This window comes from Buteo buteo, chromosome 15 (genome assembly GCF_964188355.1).
Source record: "Buteo buteo chromosome 15, bButBut1.hap1.1, whole genome shotgun sequence".
Classification (NCBI taxonomy): Eukaryota; Metazoa; Chordata; class Aves; order Accipitriformes; family Accipitridae; genus Buteo; species Buteo buteo.
Window position 1 is genome coordinate 10,229,589 of NC_134185.1, and position 17,098 is coordinate 10,246,686.

Here is a 17,098-nt window from a genome sequence, read left to right on the forward strand (position 1 = left end):
CTCTTTTTTTTATTTAAAAAAAGACAAATTCCTTCTTGCTCCACGTATACCTTGCATTCAAATACACTGTCCTAGGAACTCAATATATTACCAGAAAACAAAGAAAACTAGTAAAACTACTTCAACAATAAAAGAAGTTTTGTACAACTTTTGAAAGAAAGCATCTAGATCGGTTCACAAAAAAGTGGAAAAACATAGGTACATAAATGTGAATTACTACTGTTTTATCACTGTCAGGTACAAGAACTGCAGGTTGTTTGCTCAAACCCTTGTGAGGACTTGCTTAGCAGCAAATACAACCAAACACCTTCCACTCACATTAGTAGAATTAAGTTTTAGATAACAGTACCTATGCTGAAAACTCTGCTCTCTCATGATACTTAGCTGATAGTCACACTGCACACTTTATATACCTTAGGCTAGCCAGATGCACTGTATTAGACTTTTCCTTGTTCAAATTGTCAGGGTTGAGGGGGCTTCTAAATTGGCTAATTCAGAGAAAACTCTTAGTTACAGGTCTTTTGAATTTACCTTGATACAAAAGAGAGCAAAAGTAGTCTAGGGGATCAGGCCAAGTACTTCTGCTATCTAGAAAAGGGACTATGGGGTATGTGACTAGAAGCTAACACAACTCAGAAACATCCAAGATGACTAAAAGAAGCTGGTGAGCATATGGCAGGTGCATTGCAAAAGAGAAATGGTATGAAATCCATTCTGATACAGTGCATGGGTTCTTTATTGCCTCAACTCATGTCCAAGTCCACTAGTGAGGCATCACTTCTCTAGATTTATATTCTCCCACAATTACTGCAAAACTAAAAGTGTTGACAGCATGCCTTCCATTGTAAATTACACAAACACCTGATGCCTTTTAAAACAGTAATTTGAAACAACTACCAAAGTCCTCCTATTGCTTATATTTCAAATATTAAGCATAATTTGAGAAACAGATTCAATTTTACTGTTTATCTCCCAGACCGAGATGCTTTATAGCTATTCTATGCAAATGAAGCTTATGAAAACAGGGCAGCACATACACTCTAGAAAACTAACATAGGGAAATGTTCTATAGGCTACATAGCAGGTCACCAACATGATCTAAAGACCAAGTGCCAAATATTTCTTTGTCATGAATCTCCAAAATATTATTGATCTGCTTGAAGTTAACACCAAAGCCACACTTAAACTACTACATACAAGTTAATGGCTACTGTCATATACACAAAGTATTTAATGGATCAACGCTTATAACTCTTAATTAGGAGTTTCTCTTCAGATAGCATAAAAAGTGACTTCACATAAAACACTGAATCTGAAGTTACACTGACTAAAATAATCCTGCAGATTAAACAACTTAGTTTGTCATTATTACACCAACTGTACTGTTTCCATTCCAGGGGCAGCGTGCACAGAGCAGCCTACTGGTCAGCAGAGGGAAAAGAATCACATCAAAAGAAAATAATTAGGATACTTATCCGACTGCAGTCTTTGAAATTAAAGAAGTAGAACAGTGAATATTAATATTTCTTGAGTATGAAATACAGAAAGCGTAAGAAATTTTTCTGTTTACTAAACATACTGGTTTTTATTTAGATTTTCAAAGTTATTCCCCTATACACACTGGTTTACATTCAATACTGTCTGTCCTACTACATCACTGCAGGTAGTGATGTATGATGGAACAACAAGTGAGCAAAAGTTCACACAGTTATTAGTTTCTTCTGGAAATGACAAATGAAGTAAGTGGCAGCTTGCTTTCAGTGACAACACATCAAATGGATGATTGTACAGGATTTTCTACAGGAAATGCACTAGTAATACAAAGCTGATATTGAATAAATATAACAAAACCTATTTAATCAAATACCAGACTGGGAATCTGAATGAGGACTCTTTTGTTCACTATTTTCCGCTATTTCAGCATGGCTTTCCATCAGTTTCTTCTCTTTTCTCAGTTTAACAAATCTTGTTTGAAAATCTTGAAAAGTAAGACAAACAGCAAGAACAGACAGGCAAGCAAGACAGGACAGGAATTCTTATTAACCAATTTCTTTTCATCATTTAAATGACAAAAGCAAGTAGAAAGGACATGAGTTAGTGGTAGGTCTTTAAGCTGTCAAATAGGGAAGACAATACTTTGAATCACAATTTGCACATTTCAGTTTAAAGCTGAAGAACAAAGAGTTCAAACATGCTTTGAATAACAAGTTGAGTTATTTTAAAATGTACTTTATACTTCTCAGCCAAATGAGCAGAAATGGTCTACACTGTTTACCATTAATTTACAAAACCAAGTGAAAACAGGCTATTAGTTTAAATCTCTACCTATTTCCTGGCACTCCTGTAACAAGATGCCTTGGAAAAAACAATCAGACAACAAATACATGTATAGCATATATTTAGTCTTCCAGTCATCTCTCTGTGTCTTTCAAGAAAGCATGATATAGATACCAAAGTAATGCAAAATGAAAACCTCAAACTGGAAACAACTTATCAGCTTGATGTGTTAGTCAAGCTAATTAGCCAGACTGTTAACGTAACAATATCTCTACACAGTGCCACCCGAACACATCAACTCATACATATGGAGCCCGTATTTGTAATGTGGTGCCGGACTGTAGGTAGAGGTAAGATTTATACATTTACATAAGTTTGATTCATGATGACAAAACACTTAAAAAATAATAATTCTATTAGCTGACAGCCTGTTAACAAAGTCCTGTCTGCAACTAGTGTTGTGGTTCAAGCCTAGAAGAACACACAAGGATCTCCACAAAATTTCAAAGCATGCCAACGTTACGCTTTTCAGAAATTAAATTCAGCTTATCTCCGTATTTATTATCATCACAGCAATATTATTATTTTTTTCCACAGGACAATTATTTTGCTATGTAGGGCACATTTAATAACCTTATAAAAAGCAACAAATCTGAATCATCTTCTCAGTCATTCCATGCAGTAACTTCTATTGCAACGCTGCTGTGCCTTCATCCATTATTAATACATCTGAGTAACATACTACACAACATACAACTGCTGAAGAATATTAGATCTGGCAAAAATGTATTTATTTGACAAAGTACTTGGAAGCATGCAAGACAAACAGAGAGACACACAGGGGAAAAAAGGAGCAGTTCTAGAAGCCTATCCACACTTAATTCCTTATAGTCACCTGACCTGCCATTTTAAAGCACTGCAAGTATATCTACATGAACTAAAATCATAGCATAGTTTGTAGTGTGTACAAATATGTATAAATCCCCCTTTATGTGTGGGATTCATCATTCTCAGTTATAGCCACAAAAAAGTTACCTACTTTTGCAGCTGCAGAAGAAAACTCAGTTTATACCGAAGGCGGCCAAGTTGGCCTCTGCAAATAGCTCTCTTCTGTCTCCAGGTTAATTGCCCTACAACTAGACTTTAGTTAGCAGAATGGCATTCATCATAGTACAGATTGCTTCTGTGCTGCGCAGTTCCTAATCTATCACAGCATATGTTAATACAACTGCTACCATTTGCAAGTGTCCAGTGTGACAAATACAGCCCTTTCCTCATGGGTTGATACAACAAAGAGCTCTGCTTCACGCCACAGAGCTATCCTCTTCTTGCCAAGACAGAACCTGGAAAGCCCTCTGGTAAAACTTAAAGGCCTCTCTGCTTGCCAATATTAAAGTACTAGGTGGCATATGGCTTACTGCGTGTGTCCCACAAGCATGGAATTCTATGCAGAGAGTGATGACAGAGATGTAGATGAAATAAAACTAAATCTGGCTGGCAAAAATGGTGCTTGGGGAAGAATTCAGTGCACAGATCTAGCATATTTGCCCCATGTTCTTGTATTCTCAGTTTTACTATGTCCAACTGCCAAGACATGTTGGACCTTTGGTTCAAAAAGCATTACACACAGATTAATTTCAACTCCTGCCAAAACAATCCAGCTCCTCATCAAGAGTATGAATATGAACAAGATAGCTTCTTTCGCAAGTAAATAGATTCCATACTGGCAAAACTGAGTAGGTTCACCTTCTGAATGTTTTCCTGTTAATGGAGAAGCTTTTTTTAAAAGACACCTTAAATAGTTTACCAGAACTCTCTTTTTATTTGATACCTCAATAAACTGCAGATCAGCATGTTTCAGCTCTAATAGCTTTACCTCTGGTTAAACTACACTGCTGATAAGATATTCTTAATTTAAAAACTAAAAGTGGTAGAATTGGTGTGGATGGGAACAACTTGATACAATCACATTAATTCTTCTGATTCTGCTTTGCATTGTACTTAACCTACACAAGCACTGTTCTCTAAAACTTGTCATTACCCTGCCTTTCAAGTACCTGTTCCAGTGCTTTTTGGTTTAAGCAGCATGAGAAGCATCAAAGTGCTTTATGGGTTGCCTCAAGCATCTCAGAAAAAACATGGAAGAATGCTGAACTTCTGAAGTCACCTGAAAATTTTCTTTGATAGTATGTAGGAAAAGGAGGTCATGCTAACCGCTTAATTCTCACATTTTACCCAGCAAGAACACTCTGTCCTTCCATTTTTTCAAAAGCTGCAAGGAAATCATAATATCTCATAACTACCTGATAGGAACTCTCTCATATCCATCTGACTTTTCCAGCAACATCTTAAAAGGACAGAGACAGATAAGCAGTCCAGATGACACCTGTTAGGGTTATGCCTAAATGGCACAACTGCTAACTAAGATTTGACTCCTAACTATGACAACACTGACAGAAAGAGCTATGCTTAAAATTGGAGACTACCAGCAGTATCTTAACTCTGTCATATGAAAAACTGATTTCTGGAACTTTCTGTTAAGCTCCATTTGTAAGTTACAAAAATCATGAAAATAGGAAGCCACCAATTACTACAAGAACAAGAGGCAATCACCCTGTGGAAACTAACTACTCGTAGGCTTTACTACTGAAAAATAAAACGATGAAGAAATGGAAAACTAGAGGTGGAAAGCTTGCAAACAATAATATATTCTCTTTCAGAACTATGTGACCAAGTCAATATTGAACTAGCAATCATGTCATCACAGCCCTTTTCCCCTTAAGCCATGGTTCTTGGCAAGGAAAATGTTGAGAATACTGACAGACAGACATCTTTGATCCAGCTGCTGTTGAAAAGTTTTTCTGTGCTTCCCCAACCTATTACAAATGTTGTAACTAGCATAAGATCAGACAAATTGGTCTTTTTCCTCTCCAGTTTTGAAAACAGAAATCTGTAAAAAGTCCGTATAAGGAACAGGTTGGTTACAAAACACACCTACAAATATTTCAGCAGAATTCATATGTTACTTTTTCTAATTATCTTACTATTTATACGGTTTACTCTTTACAAGTTTTAATAACTTGAAAGCTACAGGAAAAAACAGTAGAAAGCTTGCTTACAGCTTGAATACAATCCCTTTTAAAAAAACACAATTACATTTGAGTTTTATACTTTACAAACTTGCATTATAATGTTCTAAAGCACTTGAGTGGCATCAATTTAATCTGAAACCAGGCCTACATGAAGTATGAGAAAGAACTAGCCTGACCCCCTGTGGCCAAAAATTTGCAAAACTACATTATTTACCACCATCATCCGAATCTTCCTCAGATATCCACCACGGCACTGAATCCTTTTTCTTCGTTTCTTTTTTCCTGGGTTGTCCCAATGTCTCAAGAATGCTGGATTTTTTCTTTGAATTTCCAAGTGAATCATCTGAAAGAGACTGAGTCAATTGCATACAAGATTAAAGACAGCTTTACATTTTCACATTGCTAACTGTCTTTCAGCCACTCAGTTCTGGACTTCTGAGTTCAGATGCCTCTCTTTACTCCCCACTGTCTGCCTTTTTTGTATATGCATGACAAAGTTGAGTAAGAAACAATAACAATATTCATGTGGCATAATACTGTATATTATAACAACCCCACTGCCAGAATCTGGATATGTTAAAAGTTAACTGCTTAGTAGAGTAAATGTTCAAATAAACAGCATAATCAGCTCTTTTTCAGTTAGTTAGAACATATAAGAACCAAAATCCCAACTACATCCCTGAAGAGAATGAAGTAGAGCAGAAACAGTTTTGCCTCAGCCTTCCTTTGTACATGAACAACACTATTAATATTCTAAAAATAAACCTTCACAAGCAACATTCTAGCTGCCAGCAAATCAGATTTCAGAAATTAATTTCATACTTTGTGTTCATGGAAATTAATAGAAATGCCAGAGCCATTCCTACCCAACTCTGTGTATTAAGCTTTCATATGTGCTAGTTACCCATGCCGATTTTGACTGATGGCTTAAATCAATGGAGAAAAAAAGTCTATGAGTATGAACATCCTATGAATTTAAGTTACTGAAGAGTAATGGGAAGGAAGAGACCTGCAGACACTTCATAAGACAGCATCACTTTTTTTTAAGTGATGCTGCTTTTTTTAAAAAAACAACAACTAATCTCTGCTCTTTTCCTTTAATAAAGCTCTTTGTGGCTTACAGCAGGCTTAGAGCCACAATTAGCTTTCCAGACATTGAACAAGGAAATATATTCATTAAGCTAGCACTCTGCAATCTTATGTGCTATGTATTCTTTGTACTTAAACTCAGTAAACATGGGGTTAAGGGCAATGACATACTTTTTATCTAATGTTTTAGCCATAATTGTTGAAACCAATTGTCCTGAAGTGTCTTAAAGAACACTGTGAACAGAGTTAGCAAAAGCCATAAAGCATAAGAAACAAAGAATTCACATACGAAATGCATCATATGGTAAATTATCAAACGCTTCACTTTCATAATAGTCACAAATAAGAAAATGTGATAATATAAACAGAATACTAGAGGCAACAGGACTGTGAGTACTTAATATGTAAAACACAAGAGGGTATTTTATTAAAACAAGCCTCTGCAGTCCACTGCCTGATCCTATTGCATAAAAAGCACTACCATAAAAGCCTACCTTTACTACATATCTAACGCTTCAATTTATATGGGCCTAACAAGAAAATCCATAAATCAAATGCCAATTATCCAAAACTACCATTTCAGAAAATAAAGAATTATAAGAAAATAATATTCTTATAAATATCACTGTCCAATAACATCTTCAGAGCTTAGAGTTTCACTTGAGAAAACTAAATGCCTGTCATACAGTCTCAGAAAGAAAATTTAAGTGCTCTGAGCCTTGCACTTTAATAAAACACAATTTTAATAAATTATGAAACTGCTAGACAACAGGATGTATTGCAATTTCTTTAAGTTGGCTCAGTGACATAGAACAAACCAGCTTTACATTCTTAATAAATGTCCTATAAATAACAACTTCCTTACACGAGTCACAACACAAGTACTAGTGCCATTGTCCCCAAAGGTCGGACTGCCTCCTGCTAGCTAGAAGTACTAACAGGTGCTTGATGCAAGCTCTGTTATCGCTTGCTGTTTCTTTTACGACTAACAGTACCCTCTACTCTGCAAGCAGAACTTCAATGATGCTTGTACTCCTTAGAGTATTGTAACTAAAGAAACTGAAACTCCCACAGGTTGTTCTCAAGTTCTGGAAACTTTCTATGTCCAGCCATCTTGTCAACTGCAGACAGTAAAGTTGCAGCAGCTGGGAAAGAAATGCTGACACAAAAATACTAGTGCATTTTTCCCAACATGTCAGTTGTCTCAACAGTGAAACTTACAGATTTTTTTCTTCCTTTGAAAAAAAGTAAATAAATTAGTCAATCAACTTTTTGGACCAGTAATGGCTTTTCAGTGCCACTAAGTGGCACTGATTTCTTCCTTCCCCTCCTCTATAAAACAGCCTGTCAGCCTTTCAGGAGCACAGACACGGGATGGGGGGAAGGATGGGGGGGAAGAAGTGTCAGTTGTTTAATCTCAACTTAAATAAAAGCCCAAAGAGTCAGTTTTAAGAACTGGGACAACTACATGGCACATAATCAGCTTACCACCTCCTATACACATGAAGGAACTTAAGTAAATAGGTAATACAGAATTGGATCTGAAACACTCAGACTTTCATGACCAGTTATCCTAATTATTTTACAAAACAAGTCCTTTTCAATGAAACAAGTCTACTCCGAATTATATTTTTAGTACAAAATAATATTTTAATGTATCTGATCTTTTAATAAAAATCAGAAATGTTTTTCAAACATGGTTTAATGTGTAGTGTTACTCTTCCAGGTGCTATACTACAGATTTTCTAATAAAGATGGTGTAGCCTTTCCATTTGAAAGTCTTCTCTCTCAGCTGTCCATGAATATCAAGTAGAATGAAAGTCAACCTAGAAGACCAGAAGAAGACAATGGCTTTTTCATAACTTTGCTTTGCTTGAAGTGTCATCAAAAAAGGAGTTAATTGAAGCACTGTGTATTAGAAAGAGCTCCTCACATTGCACGTCCCAAGGGAACTTCACAGCCAACACTCTGAAAACCTAGGAGCTATACCAACATGACAGATGATGCTTAAGGGAAATTAAAGTGACAATAGGGGAAGCACACTAAAGCAAGATATTGGTGGTGGGGAGTGGAAGGATCACAGGCACACAGACAATGGAGGAGGAAGAGAACAATCATGGATGACAACAGGCTGTTCTGGCAAGGGGTTGGGAATAAGCATGACCATGCAGAGGAATCATTAAAAGACCTACCCTACATGCAGTAATTGTTAATGCACATTGTGTTTCCTTCTGTTTAATGATAAAAGACTAGAAAAAACTCTTCACTGACAGGTTTTAAAGTTCAGTGCATATGCCAAAAGACTTCGTTTAATCCTATTAGACCTGCATCATCCAACTGTATATATAGCCTTGCTTTTAACTTTGCATGTTTTAATCGCTAACATACATAAAACCCTCCCAATAAAGGCAGTTTCACTATGAGTTATTTAAAAGGAAAAAACCATCTTGCTCCATTTCTTTTCTGAAAGATTTGCTTAAACAATATTAAGTCTTCCTCAAACTACTAAGAAACAGTTTTTGCTATTCCCTCCCCCACTGTTACACTCTCAACACAAACATCACCTACGCAGCAATTTCAAACAATGGAGCACACCAGTTTCTCATCTTTCTAACAATAAAAGGCTGCACACTTTATAAAAAACAAAAGCAAAGGGAGGGACATAACAAAAGGTGCATGTGTATAAAGTAAGAGAGTAGATAATGTCATTGTTTAGGTTTGTATCTAGCTGGCAAAACAAAACAATGCATATTTTTAATGATTGGAGTGGCAGTATATGTGTTTAAGCAAGCTTAAACACTTTACATACAGTTTTAATTATTTTTTATCATTTCAAAGTAAGACATGAGTTGTTAAAAGTTACGTTCTCTGGAACACACCAAATACCACTTAGAGTAATTCAATACAGCTATTTTGACTTTTTTCTAACTTGAGCATTCTCAATGTGGGCAATAGCTGAGGAGCAAGGAGAGCATGTCAAATGAGGAACAAAATACTAGAAGCAATCATATGCAGAGTTTTGACAGATGCGCAAAATAAAAGAATAAACTTGTTTCTCTTCCCCAGAGCAACTCCCTTCATAACAATAGTAAAGAACTTTTGACAGAAATGCAGAGCCTAATTTTCTATTTTTACTAACGTTAGTAATTTCAGTGAATTCAAGAATTTTAACTCAATTACATCATCAAATTTAAGTTATTTGTGAACCATACATTTCAGATGGCATTTTGGTTTTCTATTCTCTCAATTGCTCAGTGAAGTTACATTTACTCTGTATCTGTAAAAATACCTCCAAAGCTGCATGGTCAAGGCAGAGTTACACACCTACCTGGAAAAGCTAAAATCTTCTTGAAAAGAAGCTTCTGGTTACTACAGATCTTTACTACACAGTACAAAGTGCAATTTTTATATAATCTAGCACCTACATTTTTCACAAGTAATCAAATTGTAGCACAGCCTCTACATCAGAAAAACTTTAAGCATACATTACATACAACAAGAGACCCCAAGAATATCCTCTGCCATGATCAGCGACACTTATAGCCAGTAATAGAATCTAGTAAAGTCCTTATGTATGCGGTATTTACACCTTAGGGCTACCACACTGCCCTCTGGTATATCAGACACACAAATTCTGAAATTACAGGTCTATTTACAGTGAAAAAAACATACCAAGTTAGGGCATTTTGACCATGTCTGATAATGGTTAGCTTAAGTCACAACTCATAGACTTGTATGATTTTGCCTGTACTCAAAATCATCGAGCACCATGAGGAATAAAAGGAATTGAATTAAAATTTTCTAATCACTACAACATACTTTATTTTGCTAGGATTAATACAAGAATTTTTAAATAGAATTCAGTGAAATTAGGTATTGCACAGAAAAATAAGGAAATTCTTAAAAAATAGCTTATGCCTACATCCAGGAAAAGTTTTTTATCTCATTTTCAATTATATATCAGTCTGAAGCTTCTGCTACTAAATAACACACACAATCAAATTGAAACAAAAATCAAGAAGCAAGGGCTTTCTGAAGATACAACCTAGCAGTCACAAAAAATTTATTTAATCACAAAACTGTTCTCTTGATTTCAATATAGCAAAATAGTATGAATTAAGTTAAGCAATGAAGTTAAGACCCTGCAAAAGACCCACACCTAAGACAGCTATGTCAATTATGTGATAAAAGCACAGCTGCAACTTCCATTTCATATTATTCCATACTCAATTTTCACCCTGTATTTTAATAGGGAAAAGGGATGTGACCTTGCTCTGAAACATACCTCTTTCAGAAACTCTTCAAACTGCTCATCTAATTCTTCTTTTGAAAATCGATGAGCCATAATCTGCAACTGGACGTTACCTTCCAAACAACTGAGTTTAAAAACGAAGATTTAAAATGAAAATAAAGTTAATTAAAAGCATTCTGAAATTAGAAGTGCCTAGTGATTTGCTGCTTTCTAGAGAGCTATAAGCAAAAAAAAAAAAAAAAATCTCGAGAGATGCCAAATTTCATTCTTCCCACCCCTAATCTAAATTATTTACTGAATGAAACAATCAATGCAAACATACCTGGATTACCCAAATTCCTTATGATCAAAATACTCATTTCCAAAACAACAGTTTCAGCATTTAAACTCTGAGGGATAAATAACATATGATTCTCTTCACCATCTTTACATTTTTCTTCAAAAGACAGCTCTCTTAGCTACGCACAATTAAGCATTTTGTCAATGATCAAACAAGAATCCGCTGCAGTAATACTTCCCATCCACGTCAAGGGCTTTTAACTCCTTTCTATGTTTCTTCTCCAAAACTGGAGACATCTGGCATTATAAGTTTTGTTTCATAGTCTCTGCCATGCTTAGGACTCAGTAAACAATAAAAACATGGAAGTCTTTTAAGATTAGAGGATGACATTTGGTTTAGTCTGTCCTGACACAGAAAGCCAAAGGCACTTGCCCCCCTCCCATTCCCAAAAGTCTGAGTTGACTTCTCAGGTATAAAATATGGCCCCCCCACAAAACACTACAAAGCTTTTGTATATCACGCTGTTCAACGCATATGGGTACCTTCAAAATTGCATACATATAGCAGCATTAAACTACTCTAGCATCCTCCTGGCTGAGAAGTGCTATGTAAACATAAAAGGGCTAAACATTTGCAGAAATGCTCCTACCATTAAATAAAACTTCTCTCAATATGGAGCCCTCTCAGTACACAGGACTGTTACCTACCTAGTAAATCGATTTTGACAGGCGAGTTGTGACAACTGCTTCCTGCTTTCATTCCTTATTCATCCATAGACCACCCGACACTTTGGCTTTGGCAGTTAAAAAAAAAAAAAAAAAGTTATAGCAGACTGCCCTGACTTTGAATTGAGTAAGATATCCTTATGTAAGCACTTGGACAATATCTCTGAAAACACGGTAAGAAGATTAAGAATGTTACCTCTCATGACACACATAATCCAGTGTCCTTTTATACTTTTACATCAAAGAACACTAGATGCTAAACATTAGGTGCTTTAACAGTTTACTAGCTGTGCCAACTACTTCAGCAAGCAGAGAATACTTAATTCCAGCCTTACCAGAAAAACAAACTGATTCTTCTGACATCACCTGTACTTCTGTCTACCTTATAATTACAGCTTTTATAAAAACTAACCGTATAAAACTTTATTTTTCAAAAGGACAACAAATATGTCGGACAATTTCCCTAACAGAAGATTACAGACAAACATTACCCTTACCAAATACAGCCATACCTTTAGAACTGGAGGCTCGCAAATGACTTTGTACATAAAACAGAGAAGTCACTTGCTGGGGTATTTGCTATAACACAGTGCGGAAAGACGAAGTTTTGGGAAGGTATGCCTAAACCACAGGGCTGAAAGAAAGCTTCTACAGCCTAACACATTTCAGGTAATCTTTTAACCACCCCAGCGCTAGGACCAGCCGTCACCCGGTCCTCCTCCAGCTTCCCCTAAAGCAGACGCCGCGCTGGCACAGGCGGCGGCCGGGCAGCAGCCCTGGGGCCGGCGGGCCGCGCTCCTCCCAACCCCAGCCACGACTCCCCGGCTCTGCTCCGGCCGGAGACGAGCGGCCGGCGGGCCGGGAAGAAGGAGGGAGGGAGAAGAGCAGCCCCCGGCGGGGCACCACCAGGCCGAGCCGGCGGGTGGGGCTCGACTCCGCGGCCCGAGGGGACGCTCCAGAGAGCGGCGGGGGACCGGGGAGGAAGCGGCTCAGAGCCGAGCGCTACCCTGAGGGCCGGCGGCCCGCCCGCTGCCCTGCCTCGGGGCGCCGGCAGCGTACCTGGCCCGCGTCGGGCCCCTCTCCGTCATGGCCGCCTCCCTCGCCGGCGGCGCGGTTGCCTAGGAAACCCTCCCGGCCACCGTACCGCCCGCCAAAACTGACCGCGGGGCGGCGCGTCACGTGATTCCCCCCCCAATCCACCGGCTTTCTTCTCCCCCCGCCCGGCGCCGCGGGTGGAAGACACGTGACGGGGGACAAAGGGGGTCCGCCGGCCATTACTACCGTGGCAAAGGTCACCTCCCTTCGGCCCGGCCCGGTCCAGTCCGGTCCGGTCCGGTCCGGTCCGTCCGGCGCGGCTTGGAGGCGGAAGTCGCCGCGCGGTGACGTGAGGCGGCGGCGGCGCGCCGGGCGTTGCGGAGCGGCGCCCCCTACCGGGCGGCGGGAGAGGGGCCGCGTCCGCCGTGAGGGGGAGGTCGCGCCGGGATAACGCGGCGGCCGGCGAGGCCCGACCCCCCCCGCACCTGCCTCCGGGGCTGCCAGCGAGGCGGGGGGAGGCCGCTGCCGGCCCCGGGGGCTTCTCCGTCCCGTCCCGTCCCCTACTCCTCCTCAGGGACGGGCTCGGGGCCGGCTGGGCGGGAGCGAAGGTACGGGACGCGGCGTTGGTGGCCCGGCCCGGCCCGGCCCGGCCCGGCCCGTCGTCCCCTTCCCCGGGCCGCTGCCGGTTCTGCTGAGGTCGTCGCGCTCTTTCTGTCCCCTGCTCTCTAGGAGCTGCGCGGGGTAAAGCGGGGGGGATTACAACAGAATTCGGTTTATTTCTCCAGCCGGTGGCGATGCGAGGCCGGCGCAGAGGACCACCCCTGCTCCTGTTCGGGAAGCCTGCGTTGCCACCTGCAGCCGAGGTCTCTTCGTCACGTTTCTGAGGGAAGCGCTTCTCCGGGAGTCCTTCAGCTAGCTGATCTTCTGGAAAAGCAAGATGGAAAGAGTTAATCGCTTCCTCTAATGCAGAGGTCAAAACCAAACTCATCCCTTATCGCTCTTACGCAGAAATTCCCTTCTAAAGCTTTTCTAACGTTTCAGCCTCAGATGTTGGCTGCTGTGCTTTTAACGCATTTTAGCACATCTCTGCAAATGTTTAAAATAATGCAGAAAAATTAATGACCCCTGTTTCCCTGACCACTGTCTCTCAAATAACCACAGAACAATTGCAGTCTGTGCTTGCATGTGCTCTCCAGCTAGGGTCTGTCAGTTGTGTTTGTTGTGAGAGTCACGTTGCTTTAGGAATTTTTACGCCAGCATTTAGTAAATGGCAAAATAAAACAAGCTCACTTAAGAATACAAATGAACGTTGTTCACACACGCACACACACACGTTTTGATTCTCTGTTGGGCAGACTTAGAATGAAAAGATTTTGAAAGAAAGTTTTTTTCGGTGAGTGTTGGATACTCATTGCAAGTGAGAAACTAGTTAAAATCCTGTTACTGTCTCTCATTTCCTGTTAGCTTGAGAGATAAAGACCGTGCTTCCAATATGGCCTTTATGTATCCCAGATTTTTTTATGCAAGTATAAATTACAGTTTAAATTCATCAAAGCAAAGAAATGCAGGCTCTATATTTTCCACCCAGGTCTATAGGATTTACTTTGCTAAAGGTGCTGCAGTGCTTCTTTCAATCAGATCTTTTGTCTGCAGATGGAGTATTATATTTTCATTTGCAAAGTATGGGTCATGCATTTCATCTTTGTGCTCAACTTCTGCTGCTGTCTATGGGAAATGTGGGAGCTGATCAAGGACAGGATGCCCACATAAACTAATATACTAGAACAATTTGTTAAGCGTGACAGCCTACTGCTGGTGAAAACATCAGTTTCCAGCGTTTGCTCTTTTCTCTCATCTCATGAAAAAGCATGGAGTGAGGCATGAGCATTTAAAGAAAAATATGGAAATTAAGGGATGTCAGTCTGATGCTGCATGCCTTGATCCTGCTCAGATTTAAGCCAATGCAAATTTTGCTGTTAACTTCAAAGCAATAGCTGTGACATCATTCATTGATCATGAGAGTTACTTCATATATAATCAAATAATCACATCAAGGGCTCAATCCTGCAAGCTGCTAAAAAACTGTTGCACATTGAAGCCTTTCTGTTTGCAGAAATATGTTCAAAGAGGCTTGTACAAAGTTTAGAAAAATGTGTGGAGTGATCAATGCTGTTAGAAACCTCAGTGCCCATATGGGAAGGAAAAAAACCCAAACCACTCTTGATGACTGTGGTGGAGAGGAGGCATTGCCTGGTGTTGAAATGTCATCCAGTGCATTCAAATAACATGCACAATAGCCACTTGAAAGATTTTCATTTCCTTCTAATGCCAACCAGTTGGAGCAGTTTTCTCAAGAGCTCTTGACAGTGGAGCTTAAAAAACGGAGAGCAGGGCTAGCCATGAATTTCAGCCAGGAACGTGGCAATTTGGGTGGCAATGCTAATAAAGCAGAAAGGCGGTCACAAATTCTGAAATAGATCCTGCTGGACAGAGCCCCAAATTATAAGGTAAAATTCTGGCTCTGCTGACATGGGTGGGAAGCCTTTGTTGACTTCTGTGAAACCAGATTTTGCTGCTGTAGTCGTTAGCTTCTCATTTAAATGTGTGGCATGTGTACACTTAACACATTGTTTTTTCTCCAGGTTGCTAAAATGTAAGGCTTCATGTATTAGAGTAATAATTTCAAACAATTAATGGTGAAATTAAAAGGGATAAAATATCCATACTTTTGTTTTTGCTCATCTCATTTCAGATTCGTATAATCCCTAGATGTCAATGGGGAAAAAGACATCAAATAAAAAAAGAAACAAAACGTCTGCCACATCCACTTTGGCTGAGGCATTGCATTAGATAGTATTTCAGTACTGAACTTGCAAATATGTGAAATATGAGATTATGATAACAAATATTTAGCCATATTCTTGATTATGTTTTTTTAAAGGTTAACAGTTTCATACTGAATGAAAAGCAAACAAACACTGGTGAATTAAGAAGTTAAAACTGCATTCTCTGTGCATGCCCACTGTGATAATACTTCCTTACATGACTATGCAATAAAACCCCTTTCCAGTATACACATCAGAAAAAGGAAGAGCCTTCCATAAAAGTACAAGTTGCACAGAAAATGGAATAATTATGTGGAACTGTATTTTGTGTGAGAGAAAACAGTGGTCTGTCATTGTTAAATTAGGATTAGTTATAGTTCACCTAACTATAATTTCAGTTTAAAAGATAATTTTTTATACTTTCACTTTTGTTTCACTGCAGGTCTTATTTTGTTCCGCCACTGATTAGCTGTAGTCCTGAGATCCCGAGGGCCAAATTTATGGTCGACTGTGTTACGGTAGCTAGCCTGAACTCAGCTTAGCATCTCACCCGCTGGGTCTTTTCCATCATGCAGTTTCTCCATGGGCTGAGAACTAAATTCTGTGTCATGAGGCTTAGACCTGTTGCTAATCTTATTTCTGCTTCACGCTTGCATCTGTTGAACAGAGCTGCAGGTTTAGAAGCTGGGTTGTCAGGTTGCTGGTCATTTCCCAGTTTCTGGAAGTTAGACATGCACCGTTTCGCAGACTTTTTGAAAATGGATCATCCCTTTGGCTCATTTGTGTAAATGCTTAGTTGCCTTAATGTTGTGCCCTGTGCTGCCAACTTTTCAGTTCCTCTGGAAGAGGGGTGTTGCAAAGTTGCTGTAATTACTGGCTGCAGGAGTAAACCCTTCCCCATCATAGAGAAAACAGTGCTATCACCAGCAAATATAAGCAGTTAAAATTTCCTTCAAGAGGTTAAATGTTTGCAGTCAATAATTAGCTGCTTCTCACTCTCTCAACTTAGAAGAAGTGCATTTGCCAACATTTAATGCTGCTTTTTCTTCCATTTCAAGATTCTCTGTAAACTTGTTAGGAAACTTTGCTCTGCTGTGTAATCCAGCCAGTAGAGCAAGATCCCTCCTGTTACGAGCTTTCATTTTTGACAAATCCTGGGAAAATTATTGTGCAAAGATAGATACAAACATGGCTGGTTTGACCAACTGTAGCACATTTGAACTAGCCTAATGATCCTGTCCCATGCCTACTGCTGGTCCTTCTTTGCCAGTGAAAACTCTCAGTGCTTGGCATTGGGCGACACACCTATGACTCCTACTCCACACGGGGACGGGAGAAACAACTTGGGTCGCTCTCACCACAAAGTTGTTTGAACTGCAAACCCTCATCTGCCATGAATATTCTCCTTTGTATATAGAAAGTTTTATAATAAATTTTTCTCTTTGTGTGAAGACACACCCCGTATCTTCAGTTCAGAAAAAAACTAAGGTAAATATTTTTATAAAAAATTCTTAGTAGCTTAG

The 17,098-nt window shown here is 39.4% G+C and overlaps 1 protein-coding gene and 1 long non-coding RNA gene across 13 annotated transcripts in view; one reads left to right on the top strand and one right to left on the bottom strand.

Annotated features, from left to right (window-relative positions):
- Window positions 1–13,088, bottom strand: part of CEP162 (centrosomal protein 162) — a 54,610-nt gene extending 41,522 nt beyond the window's left edge. For 6 of the 12 annotated variants that reach the window (XR_012653041.1, XR_012653040.1, XM_075046541.1 and 3 more), the window contains exons 1-4: window positions 12,775–12,968; window positions 11,698–11,783; window positions 10,744–10,834; window positions 5,584–5,722 (exon numbers count right to left, since the gene is read on the bottom strand). Coding sequence is in view for 9 of the 12 variants with exons in the window: in XM_075046541.1 (XP_074902642.1) it covers window positions 5,584–5,722; window positions 10,744–10,803 (199 nt within the window). In the remaining 3 variants the exon portion in view is untranslated. Of the gene's footprint in view, window positions 1–5,583; window positions 5,723–10,743; window positions 12,193–12,227; window positions 12,745–12,774; window positions 12,969–12,996 lie in introns of those variants that run through there. The other 6 variants (XM_075046536.1, XM_075046535.1, XM_075046537.1 and 3 more) reach the window with 6 other exon arrangements.
- A 129-nt stretch (window positions 13,089–13,217) lies between these two features.
- LOC142039723 (uncharacterized) lies at window positions 13,218–15,475 on the top strand. The gene is made up of 2 exons (XR_012653042.1): window positions 13,218–13,358; window positions 13,536–15,475. It is a non-coding gene; the product is annotated as an uncharacterized LOC142039723 (long non-coding RNA).
- The last annotated feature ends 1,623 nt before the right edge of the window (window positions 15,476–17,098 follow it).